Source organism: Amblyomma americanum, chromosome 2, assembly GCF_052857255.1.
Source record: "Amblyomma americanum isolate KBUSLIRL-KWMA chromosome 2, ASM5285725v1, whole genome shotgun sequence".
Taxonomy (NCBI): domain Eukaryota; kingdom Metazoa; phylum Arthropoda; class Arachnida; order Ixodida; family Ixodidae; genus Amblyomma; species Amblyomma americanum.
The window spans coordinates 117,584,425-117,606,356 of NC_135498.1; the positions used below are offsets into that span (position 1 = coordinate 117,584,425).

The 21,932-nt window shown below is 50.3% G+C and overlaps 2 protein-coding genes across 3 annotated transcripts; both read right to left on the minus strand.

Annotated features, from left to right (window-relative positions):
* Positions 1-1,706: 1,706 nt before the first annotated feature.
* LOC144119017 (uncharacterized) lies at positions 1,707-14,480 on the minus strand. 2 transcript variants are annotated; one of them, XR_013312227.1, is made up of 5 exons: positions 14,398-14,480; positions 7,312-7,444; positions 3,371-3,456; positions 2,102-2,302; positions 1,707-1,773 (listed from the first exon to the last, which is right to left on the minus strand). XR_013312227.1 is itself a non-coding variant. In XM_077651766.1 (4 exons), the coding sequence occupies exons 1-4, from the start codon at positions 14,416-14,418 to the stop codon at positions 2,153-2,155; spliced, it is 390 nt and encodes a 129-aa protein (XP_077507892.1). In that variant the 5' UTR covers positions 14,419-14,480; the 3' UTR covers positions 2,041-2,152. The 2 variants fall into 2 exon arrangements, 1 of the variants encoding a protein (XP_077507892.1); XM_077651766.1 differs by lacking the exon at positions 1,707-1,773 and having other exon boundaries at positions 2,041-2,302.
* A 2,632-nt stretch (positions 14,481-17,112) lies between these two features.
* On the minus strand, positions 17,113-20,878 carry LOC144119018 (uncharacterized). The gene is made up of 4 exons (XM_077651767.1): positions 20,777-20,878; positions 19,708-19,831; positions 18,152-18,246; positions 17,113-17,308 (listed from the first exon to the last, which is right to left on the minus strand). The coding sequence occupies exons 1-4, from the start codon at positions 20,858-20,860 to the stop codon at positions 17,141-17,143; spliced, it is 471 nt and encodes a 156-aa protein (XP_077507893.1). The 5' UTR covers positions 20,861-20,878; the 3' UTR covers positions 17,113-17,140.
* Between the last annotated feature and the right edge of the window lie 1,054 nt (positions 20,879-21,932).

The following is a 21,932-nucleotide window of genomic DNA, read 5'->3' on the forward strand; positions in this document are numbered from 1 at the left end:
GTTCAATGAAATCGTCGCTTCACAGAAAAAAAAAAATCGTTGCATGTATACACACAGACGACATATGAATTCGCGCTGAAATGCTGTCCATGCGGCTCGACTTGACCGCTTAGGTTTACAATTATGACGCCTCGACCTCGTCCTCCTTTCAAGAAAGAACTATCATCATTTCATTAAATAACAATACCATAATGGCTATACCTTCTCCGCTTCTCTGACCTACACATGGGCGCCGCCATATTGCTGCACTACAGCTGCACTCCCACTTCGGCGAGTGCAAGCCTGTCAAGAACTCGTGCTGGACTAGGTTGGCACTTCTGCAAAACGAATACGGAAGTGCCGCGGGCGGGCGCTGCACTGGCAAAACGAATGCGAAAGTGCTGCACTGCGACTTGAACTAGTGCGGAAAGTGCATCCAAATCGAAGAGATCAAATTCATGTGCGAACAAGTGGAGAGGTCTGCAGTGAAGCTCCGCCCACATTCACGACCGGCGCACAGAATTCCTCCACGACAAAAAGTAGTCCATTGTTAAAACTTCCCTCACCTAAACAAAAAGCTAATCACAAAAAAGTATAAGCTATAGAATTTTGATACCTGCCTTGTTTAATAAACTCATTCGTTAAAAAGCTGATTTCGTTTACTTTTGTGACTGGCTAGCGGAGTAATACAGTACGCCGCGGTCTGTGCACGGCCCAGTTTTCACAACTGATTTTACTAAGTTGTATCTTTCTATAAACGGTGAGACAAAATTTGACTTTTCTTTCCGTAAATTAATTACTTATAGACACATGTTTAACGACAGTGCCTTCCTGTGCCGTATATGTCTAACAGCAACCTCCCTTCCTCGTGAGCTAGGCAAGCCATGTTACATTGAGTCAAAGTCACGCAGACCCCAGGGTGCGTTGTTGCACACATCACGAACAAAATGGCGCAAGTGGGCTAGAAATATTGCGGCTAATTCTTGTGGAGAGTTTACATCCTTTTGACCTGCACTTCCTTCTTACTCCCTCATTTGGCTTCTGACGGCCGCTCTCACGGCGCGTTATAACAGACGTGTCCACTCGCCTAATCGCACCCCACTCTTCATCGCATGCAGCCTATTCGGGCTAACAAACAAACGGCTCTCATTTGCAAAATGCGAGTTTACTGCCAGTGCGATTTTATTCCCATTGGGCCACGGAACACGTACATTCTGTCAATACAGAAGGGGGCTTACTTATTCCTAACTAGCCCTGCAAGCAGCCATTCTGGATTACTTACCAAGTGGTTACACCACTTCCCGGTTCGTCCGGCTCTAAATGCCTACAGTGTCTCCGGCGCAATGTTGAGGGGAAATTTGGTCCAGCATAAGATTGCTTTGCTTAATCCTGCATTTAGACACTATGGCTTACTATATACGGTCCCAACTTTTGTCGGTGATGGTCATCAAGTTCTAATTATGGCGTGTTTCTTCATCTACTGAGCGTACAATTTTTGCCAAATGTTTCTCTCATGTGTTCCTGCACGATTTCTGTTCCTGCATTTTTTACCGACTCGTATTTCATGGCTGATCATTTTACGCGGCAGTAAACTAGGAAAGTAAAAGAGGAGACCGATGTACTGTGTTTCGCTATTTCAATTGGCTTGAAGTCAGGGGTGCAAGAGAGGTAGAGCTCCTCCTCTTCAGCCATCAGTTCCGGAGCCTCCACCCGGATTACTGGAGTGGACTCCAAGAGAGGGCAAGCGCAGCAGGGTGCGGCAGTCAGTCAGGCGGGCTGGTGAGGTGAGGAATTCTGCGGGGACACATAGGCCGCAGCTGGAGCAGGTTAAATGGGATGCGAATAGGGGAAGCCTTTGCCCTGCAGTGAGCCTATAGTTGGGGTGATGACTACGATAGGCCGAGTCCAGCTTATGGAGGTTAAACCCTATACCTTAAAGATTGTATGGGGGAGGTCTTGGAGATTAAGTTGTGCGTATACAATTTTCAGTTTTATATATAGATGGAATTCTGTGTGCCCGAAGCTAAGAAATAAGACAAGGCAGGAAGGATAACCACATGCAGCTGCTCACTGCATTCATGGCCGTTAAACGCATGCGGCGCGTTTTATTCGAGAAGCTTACGCGGCCGAGAAGGCGTAATTTTCCGTGGTCAGCATGCAGTGGAGGAGGAGGCTACAGCGCGGGCGCCGTGAGTGGGTCGGCCAGCATGGCGCACAACTGGTCGTGCATCTCCTCCAGAAGATGCTCGCCCTGCGCCACCATGTCCTCGAGGCACTGCAACGCCTCGGGGTCGCACTCTGGGCGCGGTGACTCCGGGGGTCCCTGCGCGGTGCATGCACTGCATGAATGCGCGTGAGGCACCGAGGTATACATGAAGGAACTGATGCGTGCATACTGGTAGCGCCCCTGGTCAGCGTAGTGGCGTTGGGGCAGTCCACTTCGGATTTCAGTGGGCAGTGGCAGGTGCTTACAGAAGATACGAATTGAGCGGTATTCCTTCTTCCTCTTGTCTCGGTTGTGCCCATTCGCATTTCAACAGACTCCGATAGTTGATCGTAGTCAATGCTGCTTGTCGCTCCGTCCAAGAGGTCTGCTACCTTCCCTTTGATTGAGAAATATTTTCTCATTATCAGCAGTTTCGGGCACGAAACAAAAATTCCCATTCTCTTCCCCTCCCCCCAGTGCGTAAATAAGGGCTGATAATGCAAAGACAATGATTACGAAGTCGATTTGTTTCAAATAATAATGGTCGCCCTCCCCAAAAAACTTTGAGCTACGATCGCCGTGCGTAACCTGCAAACCCCATTCAAGGCGGCGCCTCTTTATTTCGCGAGTGCCCTTGAAATCTAAAAAAAGCATTGATGGCCTATACTTGCTGGCGAGCGTATGCTACAGCCAGGCATTACTCACCATGCTCCTTCACAGCATTGTTTGTTGTGCTGCACGAATATCTACGTGCATATGAATACCGCGTGAAATTGCTTATAAATCTGTTTATAAATTTTAAATTGCTTATAAATGTTGAATACTGGCATATTGTAATGCGTAATTATTATGTGAATGTTGAAGGTAATCGTATATTCTTCTGATATATATCAAAATCTTTCTTTTAAAGCATTTCCATCGATCGCATATGAACAGTGAAAACTGCCATAGAAAACCAATGGGAACGCTTTCGACGAAGCAAAAACGGTAGCATGGGTGATGGCCCAAGGCGACTCCTTCATCGACATTTTCCTGCGTCGCAGTGCGTTCAGACATATCTACGACATGAAGCCACGGCTCAGAGCGTACGGGAAAGCTTCCCATAGAGCATGGTTCGAAAATTATGTATCTAAATAAACATCGGTAGCACCAGCTGGCTAGTCCAATACCTCTGGTAGCACCCACCTTCTTGGCGTCATCTTCGCCCTTGCAAAGGGATCCCAGCTCCCTGGTTGTCTCGGCGAGCAGGCTTGCGAACACCTCCGCACAGCCTACGACAGATGCGGTATCCTGAATGCTGTATTGGGGCAGCTGCTCCAATTTATCCGCCACGCGTGCAAAGAACGTCAGCACTATATAGTGGCCTAATTTATGAGAAGCGAGCACTTCTGTTGGTTTGGGACTCTGAGACTCGGTCCAAGTAAAGCAGAGCTACTCGTCTTTGCAAGAGCAGCAATAAGTGTTCAGGTCACCAACGATAGTTTAACAGAAACGTTTTATCCCGAAACAATAACTGTCATCCTAGCTCAAACACATCTTTGCCATTCAAAATACCACTGCACGTCCATTTAGGAGCGTGCATATGCACTGGCGCCAACTGCATCCTGCGGTCCTGGTGACGCACACTAAGACTAACACGACGACATGCACACTGACCGCCCTGATGCTTCGCTACCCCGAGAAATGCAAAAGACACTTGTGTGCTGTGCGATGACAGCGCACGTTAGAGAGCCCCAGGTGTTCTAATTTAATCCGAAACCCTCCACCAGACGGCGTTCATACGCGGTGTCTGTCGTTTGGCCACGTTAAACCCCAAAAGTTACAAATTTACTATTTTTACCTTTAACCGTCTTGTTAAGGTGGCTAGATTGGGAAGGTGTGAAGAGCGCGGCGCTTTGCGTCGGCTGAGCGTGACCCCTCTGCACACCGATGCCGCCAGGAGGAATGTGGCGCTGCTAGTAGCGGCGCGGTAAGCTCTGCCGCGTCGGCCTTGCGCACCCCGTAGCAGTTAGTACAGTTCGTTTCGTCACCTGTATTGGAGTGTCTGTAGCAGCGTTTTCTCATTCGAGGGCGAGATACCTTCAACAACAAAAAAGAAGACGGAGCATTTGTGCTTTGCGCCTGGGTGTGGTACGGGGTACAGAAAAACATTAAAAAAAACACCTCTGCTCCGTGCGTGCCCCTGCCTGCCAGGGAATGTTTGTCAAGTGGTCTCGTGCGATCCCAAGTGCCGACAAGTCTGTCAGTATCATTTTACAGTCTTGTCACCATCCTTGAAAACAAACTTGCACATGCGTTCAGCCGAACGCGCTTTCACGTCGAAGCTGCGGAAAAGGTATTTACAGTCAATTAGTGATATGTGCCAAAAATTAGTCCTTTTGAGCGTTCTGTTGCGCTGACAGCATCAGTTGTACGTTTTTATTGCCTCACAAGGATTGTTTTTTTTCCTTAAGGGTATAAATCAGGAGGATAGTGAGAAGCAACGGAAAACACTGAAGCTTTGTGTGCTGTAGATCAAATTCTGGAAAAATTTCCCCCTCACTTGTAAATAAACGATTTCATGGCCAGATGTGCTGCTTCATTGCTTACATGAGCGTCAAGATGGCATACATGCTACAGGTTCGCAAGCGGCAACAAAAACCGGTTAGTGCGTTGTGGCGCCTGGTTTGTGCTTTGGGGCGCTTCATCTACCCGCCGCGGTGGCTACTAGTGGTTAGAGCGCTCGGCTACTGATCCGGAGTACCCGACCGCGAACCCGACCGCGGCGGCCGCGAATCGATGGAGGCGAAACGCTAAGGCGCCCATGTGCTGTGCGATGTCAGTGCACGTTAAAGATCCCCAGGTGGTCGAAATTATTCCGGAGCCCTCCACTACGGCCACTCTTTCTTCCTTTCTTCTCTTAGTCCCTCCTCCATAATTCCTTCCCTTACGGCGCGGTTCAGGTGTCCACCGATATCGGTGAGACAGATACTGCGATATTTCCTTTCCCTAAAAACGAGTTTTAATTTTCGCCTTCAGCCAATGCGACTGCAGTTTTGAGGTCATACGGCACGCATTACAACCTGCTCTTCTCGCCGTACGTACGTGTAGTGGCTGCGTTTCAGTGGCGGCGCAACGCAGAGAGTCAGTGCATGTCGTTTAAATTATTCCGCAACCTTCCGCTGCGGCATTAACGGCGTCCCTCACATCCTGGGCAGCGTCTCGAAATGTGCGCGCACGAAACGCGCTTCAGTCCAGCTATGCAATGCAAACTGGGTTGTGAAGCAGCATATTTCACGGGAATAATGATCCGAGTTGACGAAACACTATTTTATAATAAAGGTCCATTCTTTGACACTAGCAGAAAGCACGCGATAAGCAAAACGGGCTCATTTTCTCTTCAGTGGTTAAGTTTAGCCTACGCGATGCGCTCATTTTGGCTGCGCGACTTACCACGTCTCTGCCGTCAGCGCCGCCGCACGGCATCGGCGCGCTGCGGGGCCATGTTTCCCCGGCCGGTTTTCACACATGTACAGAAAGTCACCGGTTCCCTCAAAATTCTGGGGGCACCTAATATACTCCGACGTCCTCGGCACGCGGGCGAGCGCCGGTGGCGGTCGGCCACGTCAAGTCGGCAAAGCCGCGCCAGGCGCAAATCTGGCCCGCCTACAGACTGCTCCGACGCCACGCGGCCGCTGCGTCTGGAGAAACGCATGCGCAGAACGTCCGACACGCCCTCTGTCGTGGATTCGCAAAACAGCGCTGCCCAGCCTCGAGACCGGCCGTGCCCCGACGAAAGGAGGAACCGGTCCTGTCGGCCGGCGGCGGCCGGCGCGGCCCGCGCGAAGTGCAGCCTGCTGCATTCGGCGCCGGGAGCCGTCGGATCGCGCTGGAAGCCGCCGAACACGCCGGCGTTCAGGCGCCGCTGGAGTGTAGATGGTCGCGTTTTGCCGCTGTGACGTCGCCGTGCCGCGCGCGCACGCGCTACGTCTGAGTTTAACCGCGCGTTAAGTTCCGCGTTAAGAGTATACGCAATAGCGTTAATGGGTTCCTACAGCGGCCTCGGGTCCTCTTTGCATATCACTTCGCAGACATAAGCATTGTTGTTTATTTTATTTTATATTTGTTTTTATTACTTTTTCATTTCATTTTAATTTATTAAAGTTATGGACTACTAGACACACAATGCCTCCCTTTAACCAGGTCGAACGAACGTTCCTCAGTGGTCGAAAGGTAAAGCGCCCGGCTCACGACACATAGGGTGACGGTTCCAGTCCCGGCTCGACCCCACATTTAACGCGAAAGCTTTAAGGCTTCCGTACTGCGGAAAATTCGGCGATGGTGTCGTCGTCGGCGGCGGAGGTGTGAGCAAGAAAGCTGGTGGCCCATGCGCCACCTCGGTCACGCCACATTTCGACGTCATCACAACCTGTCCATCGTAGTGGAAGTGAAATTAATGATTAGCCGCGTGAGAGGTTCTGGAAGGGCAACCTGAGTATCACAAACCCCACTGGAGTCTCCGTTTGAAACAGCTACCTGCCGGGTCAGTGGCGCATGCTTAAACGCTGCACCGTTGCGCAGAGGGCTCTCCACAATCTGTGAAAGTGAAGTATAGAGAATGACCCATTCCGCATACATGGGCATGTAGGCAGTATACTTGCTCAGAAGGGATCTCGAATGCTGTCGGATTGGCTCTTATGGTTAGGTTAAGCGTTAGGTGATCGTGAAAGAAAAAACAGTATCCTACTCTATGAAGTAATACGCCAAGATGACTCCAGGGCGCTGCAGGGACCCATTAAAGCTGTCGCGTCATACCCGTAAGGAGGATCTTGAGCGTCCTCACGAGTTTTTTTTCAGCGTAACTGCTTTTGTTTCTTCAGAGACACTACGTAATGGTGAGTGAATGACATCACGACACTGTAAGGCGAGTGAGGATTTGTGTAGTAATGTCACCACTAATCTGCGCGATCGGTGATGGGTGTTTCAATTACCCGCGCGAGGTCGTGTAGTTTGACGTCATGACCCTCTCGACCAATGTCCATTTTCTCGAGATGCCAATAACTGCGGCGGGTTTCTCCGTCGAGCGGGACGCTGTCGCAAGCCCTGAATGCACCTCTACAGCCCTCGCGGTGTGCACACGCGCATACCCTGAGCGTAGTCTGGGGCTTCGTCCGGAGTCGTAGCCGACACGAATCCTTCGCCCACGCCTGCCCCGGTCGTAGGCTGCAGTTGAGTAGGCGTCCCCGGCGGCGGATGCGGCTTCAGCACCGTTCCGGTGGCCTGCACGCGTGGAGCAGATGCCTGTGAAGAGCACTAAAACACGCATATCGGCCCATGTGTGTCCTGGGCCGTACTGTAAGGGAGTGTGTGTAGGCTGTCGCTTACGTTCGCGACTACTCTCCTTGATTAAAGCAAGACACAAGCGGTAAGCAGTGAATGGAGACACGGGAAGAGTTCGTTGGAATGCCTGTTGGGTCTGTGCCGCCGGCCGTTCTATAAGCGTTCAGGTGCGTCCAATGAATGCATGAATGAATGAACCAATCAATCAATTTTAGTCGATTCCGCATAACGGTAGAAAGTGGTGTAATTTATTTTTATTTACTACCCGTACACACGACAGACCAAATCGCAGACCTCGAGGACGAACAGCGCATCGAGTGGCCCGACGTCACGTATTCAAGCCGACCAAATTGTGTGCGCGAACGGAAAAAGGAGGGCGTTTTTTTTTTTCACTTTGGGGTCTGCTGTTATTTTCTTTTTAGGAAGCCCCTCCACTACGGTACCTCTTTCTTCCTTTCTTCTCTTAGTCACTCCTTTATCCCCTTCCCTTACGCCGCGGTTCAGGCGTACACCTATATGCGAGACAGATACTGCGCCATTTCCTTTCCCCAAAAACCAATTTTCATCTTTTACCTTCCTTTTATGTTATTTTAAATAAACCACTACTACTACTTTTTGCTGTTTTCATCCGTCGTGTAGCCTACGGCACCTCTTTCTTCCTTTCTTCTTTCACTCCCTCCCTTATCCTTTCCCTTCCGGCACGGTTCAGGTGTCCAACGATATATGAGACAGATACTGTGCCATTTCCTTTCCCCAAAAACCAATTATTATTATTATTATTATTATTATTATTATTATTATTATTATTATTATTATTATTATTATTATTATTATTATTATCATTATTATTATTATTATAGGCGGACGGTCCGCTGACTTGGCGTGACGTCACGGATTTGCCCGAAACCTCGTCTAGCGTGCGAATCCACCGAGTTCCATCCGGTTCACCGAACCATGCATGCTTCACCTGACTCAGCGCATGGCTGCGGTGGCGACGTTTCGGTGGAGGCGAAATGCAAAGGCCAATGCGCTAAGTGATGTGGGTGTATACAGTACATTAAATAACCCCAGGCAGTCGAAATGAACCCGGATCTCTTGTGCGGCGCATCGCGCATCGCTGTCTCGCTCATCAGTTGCCACCAGGAATGCGCGTGCACCTGTCGCTGGCTTCGCCTGCCACGGGACTACAAAGACGCTGCTCTTCTACTATCAGCACGCGGCAGCGAGCGTGGCTCGGCTTGAGCCACTAGGCAGGCCCGTGCACTTTCCTTCCTTCCTTTCTTTCTTGCTGTCAACAACAACAGCAAGACGCTGCTGTTGACGCATGCGCCTCTTCAGTGGTGGCCCAGCACGTGTAGGGGCGAACGAATGTTTCGGCAGTGTTCGTTTAGGTTCGGCTACGTGCTCTCCTCCGTTCTGGGGTTCTGGCGCCAAGGGCATCCTCGACGCGCTGACAACAGGAGATAAAAGCAGGTCATGCTTAATAACTGGAATGAGCTAGTATGTGTGTCTGTGAGAACACACACACACACACACGCACGCACCGGTAGAATTCCTATTATGGAGGCGAAATGCACCCGCGACACTGCGAGGAAGATGCGCGGTCTGTCCGAGATTACTTCAAAGAAAACATATTTAAGCTGCGTACAGTGTCCAACGAGCTATGTTTTGGAGATCAAGTTATCGAGTTGATGGGAGAGTTGTGTTCTTTGAAACAGTTTTGATTTTCTGACGTGAGTGAAACGCATGTCCGCTCTTGATGTTTGAGAATGTAGTGCAGAACGTGTTTGTGATCTGTTGTAAACTGTCGAAACAGGCAATAAAGACAAAAAAAGCCGCGGTGGGTCAGTGGTTAGGGCGCTCGGATACTGATCCGGAGTTCCCGGGTTCGAACCCGACCGTGGCGGCGGCGTTTTTATGGAGGGAAAACGCTAAAGCGCCCGTGTGCTGTGCGATGTCAGTGCAGTTAAAGATCTCCAGGTGGTCGAAATTATTCCGGAGCCCTCAAAGGCCAATTAATTAATTCCGGAGCCCTCCACTACGCACCTCTTTTTTTCCATTCTTCTTTCACTCCCTCCTTTATCCCTTCTCTTACGGCGCGGTTCAGGTGCCCCACGATATACGAGACAGATACTGCGCCATTTCCTTTCCGCAAAAACCAATTATTATTATGATTATTATATTAGGCGAAATGCTAGAGGCCCGTTTAAGTCTGGTTGGCAACGGAAAATACCTAAAGTTATTGTTTTATACGCATACACAAAATTTTTACACTGTCACAATAATTAGAAATTGGAGCATCTAATTCCCAGGATTTGTTTAATGTGCACGCTAGGGATCATGGTAATTGTTCATTTCGAAGGTGGACCTTAGCACACACATGAACAAACAATTACAATATTATGGGTAACATAACCTGTTGCATGAAAACAGCGGACAACCTTGAGCAGGCTCATTGTTTTCCGAACTATGAGCTAGTGCGTTCACCAGCTGACATAAAAATTATCCGGTTAGAGTATAAAGGGTTGCTACATTTATTTATTTATATATACCTGCAACGCAGGAAGGATTAATTGCAGGGGAGACTACAGTGTTTGCGTAAGACCAGTGCATGCACCTAAGAGCGCTAGGAACTAACGCAACGAAATTAACAAAAAAATGGCTGTGGTTTAGCTCTGGTTAAACCTGGACTGACGCGATAACTACAGCTGGCCGAGTGGAACTCGCTGAATCTAATTACTAAGTCAGTCTTTCGGCGCTCCGTTTAGCTGGGCGCTCCTCCTCCATAAAGCCCCTTGATATGAAAGTAGCGCATTTCTGTGAACTTTGCCGCCGCGCCGCCAACTCTCGCACATCCTGCTCCCCCGACTCTCTGCTCGGCGCTTTTCTGAACGATGATTGGCCCGCCCGGCCGTCCCCCAGGCAACGCGCGGGAAAGAATCGTCTTCTTGTGTTTTCTTCTTTCGTCGGCGCCATGCGCTCCAGCTCCGTTGACTTACGCGCTGACAATCCCAACTCTACTTTTAATGACGTGTTGTGTCCGTTTGCGGTGCATTTCAGTGCACAAGCCGGAGTGAAAATGGCGTCGTGCTATTCGCGATTGCTCGAGGAAAAAATGACATCAGCCGAATAACAAAGGAGGCCCACAACATCGCCCTTAAGGACTTTGTTCCGACTAAGCTAGCACACCGTCCTCGGCGAAGTCCTGTGCATTTCGTGGTACCTTACCTAGTGAGCATGCTTAAAGCCTTTTGCGAGATCATCAGGAAGCTGATAATATTGCTTCTTCCGCTGATCATTGCGCGTCGTTTCACGTGATAATCTATCCATATGATGGCATTGCTCTGTGTGTTCTATTCGCGTCTGTTGGCGTGAGGATTACGCCTATTATAGTGACTTTAATTTGTGCATCTCAGTGTGGGCTTCCGCAAAAAACGTTTGCATCATCGACGTTCATTTTTTTTTTGTTTTGCCGGTAAATACGCGTTCTGCTGACCTTGTGTAATATAGAAAACATGTTGATTTTCGTAGCGTGTACAGCAGTCTCTCTTGTGCCCCAGAGCTCTAGCGAGGTAGCTTTAATGGCATTGTCCCATCGTATGTCTGAGAGATAAGGGGTGTGAATCTTCAGAGAGATTAAGGCGCTCGATCCACCGTCGCGACTTCCCGCAACTCTACCGCTACTCCAAGATCTGATGCCACCTGAGGAGCGAGTCACAGAAAAGGTGCTTTTTAGAGCGAGCTTTGAATTGTCGCAGGCGAAATTGTTATGATAACTGCATTGAATGCTGCTTTCAAAATAACATCAGATTCTTTAGCTCCGTAGTTAATAAGAGTACAAATCGTTTCCGTTTTCCGTGAGACTCGCTTAGTCACGGAATCGCTCCCTGGGGGCACTTAACTCTTCTTACATCCATGGTTTGCGGCCACTGACCCGGAAGTCTTCCACACGAGGGCTTAAAAAGCCAAGCTGCGCCTCGCCCGTAGTCACACCATGAAGAAGGGACCTAGCCGGTCCCGAAAGGTCGTGTTTTTCAAAAAGTAACATGGTTGGCGTCAGCCATCTTTCTACTAAATTAAATTTCCCAAACAGACAGACTTCTGTCAAATGTTTTCTTTTGAGTTTTTCTTGGAATGAATACATCATTTCTGATCAGGCTTTACAGTGCTGAATAATGATTCAGCACGGGCATCTGAAGCATTCCTTGAAAGCCTTAGAGGGATTAGCGTAGCTGAGTCATCAGGAGAATACCGTATCTTTCCGCCACTTAATAAAATCTTCTGTTGGCACCAGCAATCACCCGAAAATTTTAAGCCAAACCCCTCGCCACACTCGCTTCTGCAGTAGTTAATAAAGTTAAATAAAAAACTAGAAAATAAAGTTCTCTTTCAAGCAGCCGTGAAATTTGTAAGGAAGGCAATAAAGCCGTGGCGTGTGCATCACTCCGACGAGCCAAGCTTAAAATTTTCGTTGTGAAACCTGCTAAAAAATGCATAACGCGCATTAAAGAAAATTTCCCAGCATTTTCGCAGCCACTCACTCGCGAAACGACTTCGTTACCTAAATTACCGTAATCTTTACCTCGTTTGATTGGCCGCCGCGCTGGCTGAGTGGTTATGGCGCTCGGCTGCTGGCCCGAAAGACGCAGGTTCGATCCCGGCCGCGGCGGTCGAATTTCGATGGAGGCGAAATTCTAGAGGCCCGTGTACTGTGCGATGTCAGTGCACGTTAAAGAACCCCAGGTGGTCGAAATTTCCGGAGCCCTTCACTACGGCGTCCCTCATAGCCTGTCGCTTTGGGACGTTAAACCCTCATAAACCAAACCATAAACCTAAATCTCGTTTGATTGCAAAATAACAGCGTCATAAGCAGTACTTCCGCAAAAATGTAGTGCTAGGTCAAATCTAGATTTAACGGAGCGTCAGTGAGCTAAAAAAATATTGAATAGAAAACGTAACGCAAATCTCGGGCTAATAAAAACTCTGCCGTATTGAGGAGCACGGAGTGCGGTTTGGTTGCTCATGCCTCAAGCGCTGACGTTTAGTGCTTTTCTTTCTTGCTCGAACGAGAAAGTGATAAATGTGGTTCGTGGCAAAGTCCCGCATGTCACATCACTTTCTTGCGGTTGTGTTTAATAATAGAGCGTGAAAAGAAGCGCGAGCTTTGGCGCGCTCATGTGTGCCAGCGAACACATCGGCCGGCGAAGCGTGCCGTGCGCAGCGCGCACTTCTGGCGGGCGAGGATAATCGAGGAGGAGAATGTCGCTACTTTCAATATCAAGAGGCTTTACTCCTCCATCTTCGTCGAACTTGGCACGGCGCATGCGCACAGCTGTCGCAGCTCGGTTTCGCCGGCGCGCCGCGCCGCCGGCAGCATCAGCTGCTCCGCACCACGCGACCGTGCCGAACTCTCATCGAAGACAGATTTTTTTTATGTGCTGAACTCTCGCAGAGTGGACTCATTTAAACTTCACCTAACTCGCAACACTCGTTGCGACCTCTCAACTTACTCACGAACCACCTTTGCAGGCTGATTGTGTTCGAAACTGGTTTTGCCCCGGAGGGTGCAGCGGGATTTGTGGAGCTTCTTCCAAGCGTACACCCCTGAGGAAGCTGGGCGCCGGGCCGGGGGACGCTTGTACCCATTTTTACCGGTGGGTAGCCGTCGGTGGGTTTCGAACCAGCCACCTTCCGCAGCTGAGGCGGACGCCCAAGCCCCTCGGCCACAACTGCGGTGCGGGGCCACCCCGCTGAAGACTCGAAATGCTGCCGTAATATCGCTACAAAAAATTACAGAAATAGAAGTGACTATTTCCCAAGTGCACCAGAGCGTTGCTCAGCGCAGCTCGATTCTCTCCTGAAGGGGAGCATATATACGCGTCCATTCCACCGTGGCACTGTGTACAGAATTGTGGCCATGCACGAACAGTGGCAGTGGTAGATTCCCCCTCGTTGTTAATGACTTTCTGCGATGAAAGCGGAGCCTGGCGTCATCTTCGAATAGCAAAGTCTAGCAATTCTCATCCCCTCAGGCAACAACAGCCGCGTTCACCTAGTGGGGAATGTGCGATTGTGCCATGCACGGCCAGGGTACTCCGGCTCAGTTAGCCGAGCGCTCAAACCACTGAGCCACGACGCCGGGTGTGTCTGCTTCTCGGTGGGCTCCTCAGCGGTGCCATGACGGAAGAGGGTAAGGTGGAGTGAAAGAAGAAAGAAACAGGTGTCGCGGAATAATTTCGACCACCTGGTGCTCTTTAACGTGCACTGACATGTCGCATAGCACACGGATCTTTCTTTTTGTAGCGATCTACATTAAGGTAGCATTTCGAGCCTTCAGCGTGGTGGCACCGCCACCGCCACGTGGTCATGTGGTTGGCCACGTGGTGCGGAGCAACTGCTGCTGCCGGCTAAAGTGAGCTGCAACAGCTGTGTGCATGCGCCGCATCAAGTGGGATGACGATGAAGAACGCCCAGCGAAACGGAGCGGCGAGACTGACTTTGAAATTAGGCTGACCAAGCTCCACTCGAGCAGCTGCAGCTATCGCGTCACTCCAGGTTTAACCAGAGCTAAACAACCGCCAATTTTTTTTGACCTTCGGTCACAAAGCAGCTCGGGTTTGGTTTCTGGGGGTTTAACGTCCCAAAGCTACTCAGGCTATGAGGGACGCCGTATAGTGAAGGGCTCCGAAAATTTCGACCACCTGGGGTTCTTTAACGTCCACAGACATCGCACAGTACACGGGCCTCCAGAATTTCGCCACTATCGAAATTCTACCGCCGCGGCCGGGATCGAACCCGCGTCTTTCGGGCCAGCAGCCGAGCGCAATGACCAGTGAGCCACCGCGGCTGCCCTGCTTAAAGCCTTCGGCGGCCGCACACTGACGCTCACTCACGGGCTCGACGTGCTCGGACATGTCTCCGCGGAGTGCTGCTCGGCGGTCTCGGGGGGCGACCAGCGTGCACGGACTGGTGGCTGCGGCGACCGCGACACAAGCGCCTTCGTCTTTCTCCTCTACCTTGAGGTGACGACGGTGTGGAAAATATTTTAATGGGACCTAACATTGGCTGTCGGTCCCCCTTTTCCGGGAGTCCATTGGTCCTTGCAACCGCTTTTGCCCTTTCGTTCAGCTCCTGCTGAAATTTCGGGTCTGAAATGGACAGCATTTCTTCCCCCCCACCGCTGAATCGGCGAACAAAAGGCATAGCGCGCAAAAAATAGCACCAGATGCACAAAAGCCGGCGGGTGTCCTGATTGCCTCTTTATAGTTGTAAAGACCCATTCCTTAAGCCGTGCTCCACTACATGGAGACAATTGTTTCATCTTAGTTTATTGCTGCAATGGTGCACTGCAGTCTGCGTTTCCCATTTCGACGAAGCCCCCTGAACTCTAGCAAAGCTGCAATTATTTCCAAATTATTTCCGATTAGAAGCTGAGTGCAACTAGTGGGCATAGCAGCGCCTTCTATAGGTGAATCGCTTTCTATGCAAAATATGTATGATTTTTGCGCGTAATTTTTTATCGTCAGCTTGCTTGGAGCAAGAGGAGTTAATCTTTTATTGGCAGGATTAAAGGCGTCCGCTGTATTGTATTCTCTGTCGAACTCACAGCCACGCTGCATGCAGCATACACATCATCATCATCACCCTGACTACGCCCACTGCAGGCTACAGGCCTCTCCCCCACCGTGGGTGTGTGCCATCGCTTCTGAGGCAAAACAACAAAGGCCTCTTCCATGCCTGCCCAATTAACCCTGCCATTTGCCAACTGTGGCCACAGTATGCCCGCAAACTTCTTAATCTCATCCGCCCAACTGACTTTCAGCCGCCCGCTGCTACGCTTGCCTTCACTTAGAATCCACTCTGTTATTCTTAATGACCATCGGTTATCTTGCCTTCGCATTACATGCCCTGCCCAAGACCATATCTTCCTCTTGATTTCGACTATAGGATATCATTAACTCGTGTTTGTTCCCTCACCCACTCTGCCCGCTTCCGGTCTCTTAACGTTACACCTCAGTATCATTTTTTTTCTTTCCATAGCGCGCTGCGTTGTCTTTAACGTAAGCTGAATCCTTTTCGTTAGCTTCCACGTTTCTGCCCCATAGGTGAGTACCGGTAAGATATACAGCTGTTGTATACTTTTCTCTTGAGAGGTATTGGTAAACTGCCATTCCTAATCTGAGAGAACCTGCCAAATGTGCTCTACCCCATTCTTCTTCTAGTTAATTTCCTCTCATGACGCGTATTAGCGATCACTACCTGCCCTAAGTAGACGTGTTCGCTTACCACTTTATTTGGCAAGGGAATTCGAGGCCCGCAGGCCTCCTGGTCTCCGCACGACCCCACTCACGGTATAAACGTTCAAAACGTTATAAACGGTGTTGGTCCATGACGTATGCGGCCCGGCTGACGGCGATCTTTTCTGCCCGGCCAGGTCCGCTGACCGTAGTCAAGAGACAAGCAGAAAACGACACCAAAGGAAGCTCATGCGACAACCGTTTTACTGGCCGGACTATGCGCAGTGACACAGCACGGTGAAAAAGGGCTGTCTACAGTAAACTCTCTCCTTCCCTTTCCTTAATTACTTGCCTAGGCTGCATAGCCAGATAATGCTTTCCGTGAATGTAATTCGGCGACAGATTATTCAAAATATGGCTGGGATTCAACGTGGCTTGAAGGCTAGTTATACGAGCGAAAGCTCTGTTAAGCATGGTCGCCACTGCCTCAAATCAAATCTCAGAGCCAAGGTCAGGTACCCAATGGTCAGTCATACGTTCACGTGGTCATACTAAGATAGCTTGGGCCGTATACCATCACGCAGTTAAGTTCGGTTTGACCTTTTGAAGCATTGAAAGTCATCATCGGTGTGGTGCACACTGCCTCAAATAAACTGTTAAGGTCAAATATCAAGTTAAGGTACCCAATGTTTATAGTCATATGATCACGTGGTCGTACTACCATAGCTTGGGCGATTCCACCACGCAGTTAAGTCCGGTTTGACCTTTTGAGGCATTGAAGGTCATTGTCGGTGTGGTGCACACTGCCTCAAATAAACTGTTAAGGTCAAATATCAAGGTCAGGTACCTAATTGCTACCGTCATATGATCATGTGGTCGTACAACCATAGCTTGGGCCATACCACCACGCAGTTAAGTTCGGTTTGACCTTGTGAGGCCCTGAAGGCCATTATCTCGTCCTCATCGAAGTCGGAAGTTGTACCCAGAGGAGTGGAGCTCTCTTTCTGAAAGCGGCGGTTTCAGCAGGTAATCGTGCGTCACCAGCTCGGCATGTGCGTAACGAAAGGAGTGAGCATGCCAGCAGGTGGCACAGGACGCTCGTGTGCACTGCGCCGGTGTCGACACCAGGCTATGCGCTCGGCTGCGTGGCGGTGCAGTTCAGGCCAGAACGCCTCAATGTGCATGCACCTCAGCATGCGCTCTTACAATAGTACCATGTTTTCTAGAGGCCATAACAGCGCTTAATTAAGGGCCGAATGGCCGACCATACAATACGGCAGAGAAAGCAGTGGGCACGGGGTGGTTCGCTCGTAAGCAGAGCGTCGCGTTTAATTTCGGGGCTTCCGCCGGGCGCTCCGCTGTCGAGCAGGGCACATTCGCCGGGGCGTCGTGCGCAGACTCAGAGCTGGGCGGTGTTCTCGCTCATTCCCCTGGCGATCAGGTTGTTCAGCGCTTCCGCCAGCTTCTCCAGCACTCCCCTGCCGTCGGTCACCAGCTGCTGCACGTGCTCCAGGGCGTCTTCGTCCTCGCCGATCGGCTGCTCGGCCTTGGCCAGCAGGCCGCGCATCTGCGTGTGGTCGGAGGTGCACGGGTGTTCACGACAGGCGGACATGCATGCAGGGCGTCACTCACAGCATGAGCCAGCCACCCAAGAGTGGCGGTATACCCTTTAGGAAGATTTCTTTACGGTCTATAGATGGTCCATAGACTTTTGTCAATAAATTCTAAGAGAGTCTAAAGACAATAAATCTGTGGTAAATTTGTTTTTATGTGCTGCCGGTTTATAGACAATGTATAGATTTATGGTCATTCATTTTAGTAACCTTTTGTCTATAGATGGTGTAGCCTACGAATAAATAAAGGTTTGGTTTGGTTTTGTGGGGTTTAACGTCCCAAAGCGACTCAGGCTATGAGGGACGCCGTAGTGAAGAGCTCCGGGAATTTCGACCACCTGGGGTTCTTTAACGTGCACTGGCATCGCACAGTACACGGGCCTCTAGAATTTCGCCTCGAATAAATAAAGGAAATATCTATAGGAAGGCAATAGAGTTTATATGAAGTCTATGGAAAATAGATAATTTTTATTACGGATCATAGCAGCACTGGGTGTGAGTGGAGGATTCCGGGCTATTCTTTCGACCGCGTGGGGAATATGTGACGTGCACCGCAACCTCAGCCATCAGGCGCTTGCGCATTCCGCCGCAATGGAAAGAAACGATCAGAGTATTGAATCGACGATCTCGTGACCTGAGTCGAGTGCGATAGTCGAGCCATGAAAGCTATCAGCCACACTGCTATGGGCACTCCGGGAATAAAAGAAGCAAGACACGTGTGCCCCAGAGATTTATGGCTCGAAATATATATGATATTCGTGGATGATAAGCGACAAAGCGTTGCCAAAACTACATACCATCCCTGGGAAGTCGTCGCCAGGCACAGGTCCCCCGTCGGGCCCCACGTCCATCGGCGAGCAGTTCATCATCTTCGCCATCATCTTGGCCAGCTCTGCGCAAGGGGGTCGAGAAAGCATTTGCACACTTCAGGTGGCACAGATGACATTACTATATTCCTGCGCCCCGCAACACGTGGGACCGGAGACGAGACGTTTTAGGTCGTGGATGTCAAGAGTAAATGGCGCGTCAGTGTTTTATATATTTCATATAGTGTATTAGATGCCGCCGCTCTTACTTACGCGAAGTAGCTAATTTCTTTTTTTTTTGCAGTAGAAGACTACCCACGCTTACCACCCTGCTGCGAGATTGAGTGAGAGAGATGGCTTTATTGTGTAGGCGCCCCCTCCATCGCCCGAGAGTGCTCACTTCAAGGCCCATTTAGACCATATGATTATACTGGAGATAGGCACGTTGTCAGAAAATGGTTTCGGGAGGGGCCCGAAGTAGTTGTATATAGGGCGAAGCCCGGAGGGGCAGGGCCCATGGCTAACAAGAGCAATGCTTGAGGGGAGGAGCCCCCTCCCCCCGATGCGTGCCTGACTGGAGACATCTGCGAGAGCACCCATCCGCAATCCAACACCAACCATATGTCATACAACGTCATACCACTGCTGCGCAGACGCTGCTTCTCATTAAAGGTGCCACATGTCGTTGTAAAAATACGTCACAGCTTATATTTAGCTCAATTCAGCTGAAAAAAAGGCGCCATTATTTGACCCTGCGTGGGGTTGCTCTAATTTACCGATGGCGTGAATTTATGCACACAGGTTGCCGCGAATGCAGCGCATCGAAATGTCGTGGTACTGACTGCACGGTACTGGGATGAGTGTATAGTTGGCCCACGTTCGAATCTGCTGTTGGCTGCAATAAAGGTGCGCGCGGAGGCAAAGGGGAAGAAGCAGGACTATGCACGGGCAATGAACTCGTGCAGCCCCGCTTCTGTTCGTCCCAATCAGATTGGCGCCTTCCGCACATGGCTGACGAGACATTCTGTGCAGGTCCCTATACAGTATGAAAGGGAAGTTGGAGAAGTCCATTAACTATTATAGTTACTCCATAGTTATGTTTGACAAGCACACTTTTTTTCTGTTTTCTTGCTATAGTTTTCGTCTTGGCGTATAATATCCGAGTCATTTTCAACTTCGCGGAAAAACAACCAATAAATTTGTCTTTCTCTGCAAATCGGAAAAACAACCCACAGATTAGCCTTTCTGTGCAAACTGGCACATAATGAAAGGGCCTATAAGTTGGCATATGGGGTTGAGCGTCATATAGCGCTGCAAATTAGTTTCGACTATGAGAAACGCCTCACTGGATGGCTCCGAATAAAGTTAGGTCACCTATACTTCCTTCATGTGCATTGAGGCATACACAGCACAGCCAACGGGTGTTTTCGGATTTCGCCTCCATCGAAATGCAGCCGCCGTGGCCGGGATTCGATCGCGCGTCCTCGGGCTCAGCAGCCAACCGCCAGTGCGGCTGCAGAGGTGCTCCGCGCATGCGCGCAACGTACCCTCGGTGGGCGGCGGTTGCTGCTGCTCACCGGCCTGCATGAGGCCCTCATCGAAGAAGGGAGACTCGCCGTCCTTGGCGTGCAGCTTCGGAGAGACGGCTTCAGCGTCGCGCTGCGCATCCACCTGTGACCGTCGACGACAGAGGTATTGGGAACGAGCATTTTAAACGGGATAAAAGAAAAAGAAAGATGCAAGATCACGGTACGCGAGAAGCTTGTCGCGCCAAAAGCTCGGTCTGGGTTATAGTTGGTGCATATCGACTTGACGAAGACACATAAGACACATGTATTCTAATTCTGTTCCTTCGCCCACGTTGTTTCGCCCTACTTTTATAAGTCGTTAGAAACTCTCTCACACAAGGCGACGAGGAGGTTATCTCGATACTCTTTCTTTCACTCAAGTATGGGAGGCTTCGATGAGCTATAGGGGTGACCAAAAATGCCGTTCCGTCAAAGCTGCACATGTAGTTAAGCTCTTTTCTGCGGCGCGCATATTAAGAGAAAAGGGCTCCTTGACAGCCCTGCATACGCCGCTGTCGTCTCTCGGCCCTGCTAGAGCGCGAACAGTCGGGAGAGCTGTTCACATGACTCCACTAGTGTCAGCTGGGAGGAACACGGGAGTCCCACTACACTGTCCTGGGGACTGCTGCAGCTATAGGCACAAAGTAGCCCTACGCTGAACGCGTATCAGCAGCAACCTCGAAATTCCTTCCTTACAGCGCTTCTGGCTCAGCGATTGCCGAGTGGACTCTCTTTAGCGCACGCTATGTCGACCGCACCGAAGCGCGCCGTGGCGTCGAGAGTAGCCCGAGATCAGTTTTCTACCAACATATTACATCCAGCTCTGTGGCTCCTTTTGAACGAAGGAGCAACGGAAGCAGGGCTGATTGCTGCTGACGTCACGCTTCCCATAGCAAGGACGTCTCCTTCAAGTATACTTTTTAAGGGCGGACGCTGCTCCGTAAGCAGGCCGAGAAAGTATATATGGTCCCAGAATGCATGCGCCATGCGTGTTTCGGCGCCATATAACCACGAAGGGAGGCGCACGATGACAGCCTGGAGCGCTTACCGTCTGGGTCGCCTGCTCCGCCATTTCTGTTCTGTGGCACGCGGGGACACTGTCTTCTTCGTCCTCAGTGCGGAGGCTCGGCATGGACAGGAGGAAGACGAGACGCGTTGTGCAGTTTAGCCACCCGTGTCGCCCTGAACCCAGAGGTAACCTGATCGAGGCCGGCACAGTACCATGCCCCTTTCAGTGACTCCTGCCCCCTCCGTCCCGCTCCTGTCTGCGAGGCGGACAGTAAACACTTGCTTTGGACTTGGCCCTCCTCGCGTGTTATCCGACAGAAACACCTGCTCCGGTGTGGACCGCCCCCAGGCTGACCGCCGGATGTAAAAGAATGGATTTTTGGGCCGAACCACCGGACGTTACTGTACTTTCTTCGAGAGTCGAGTGTCTATCTATATTTGTAGACAATACTTTATACCAGCAGGCATACTGTCGCAATAATAAAAAAAAAAATTAGCCACCAGGCTTAAGCTGTACATATGGTATACGAAGGAACGGCATGTATGGTCTATCTAGTCCAGCGCAGATTTTGGGAAACTGCTGCAGGAGCCAGTTTCGGGATGGTTTTATTTGCACGATGAATTTCTCGTCTCGGCCTACGGTCCCCCTTTTCTCAAATTCGCCCCTTCTCTACATAGCCTCTCCAGCGCCGCCCATGGCCTTGAAAATAATGTGGAAGGCTGGGACGGATGTGGCGGAGGGACGTATCGTCTTGAGCCTGCCTGGCGCCAGTTACCCACCGGTTTTCTCCCGATGGGTCCAAGCTTTACTCTGGCCCGGTGGTCGGCTTCTCTGTGAAGAAACGTTTATATAGGAAACGTGTCTGACCACACCTCATGAAGACCGAAAACGCGCTAGCCGTGACTACTAGCGCGCTAGCTAGTTTACGCTTGTCGTCATCATCCGTTGTCGCAGTAACTTGGAGGTGCCACATTTGTAACTGGTAGTGGTATAGTAGTGTGGGCAGAAACATGGAGGCAAACGGAAAAAAAAGGGCTCAGTTCAAGTTAAGGACAACGCAGCGAGCCATGGAAAAAAAAAAGATAGGTGTACCGTTAAGAGACCGGAAGCGGGCAGATTGGGTGAGGGAACAAACGCGGGTTAATGACATTCTGGTCGAAATCAAGAGGAAGAAATGGGCTTGGGAAGGACATGT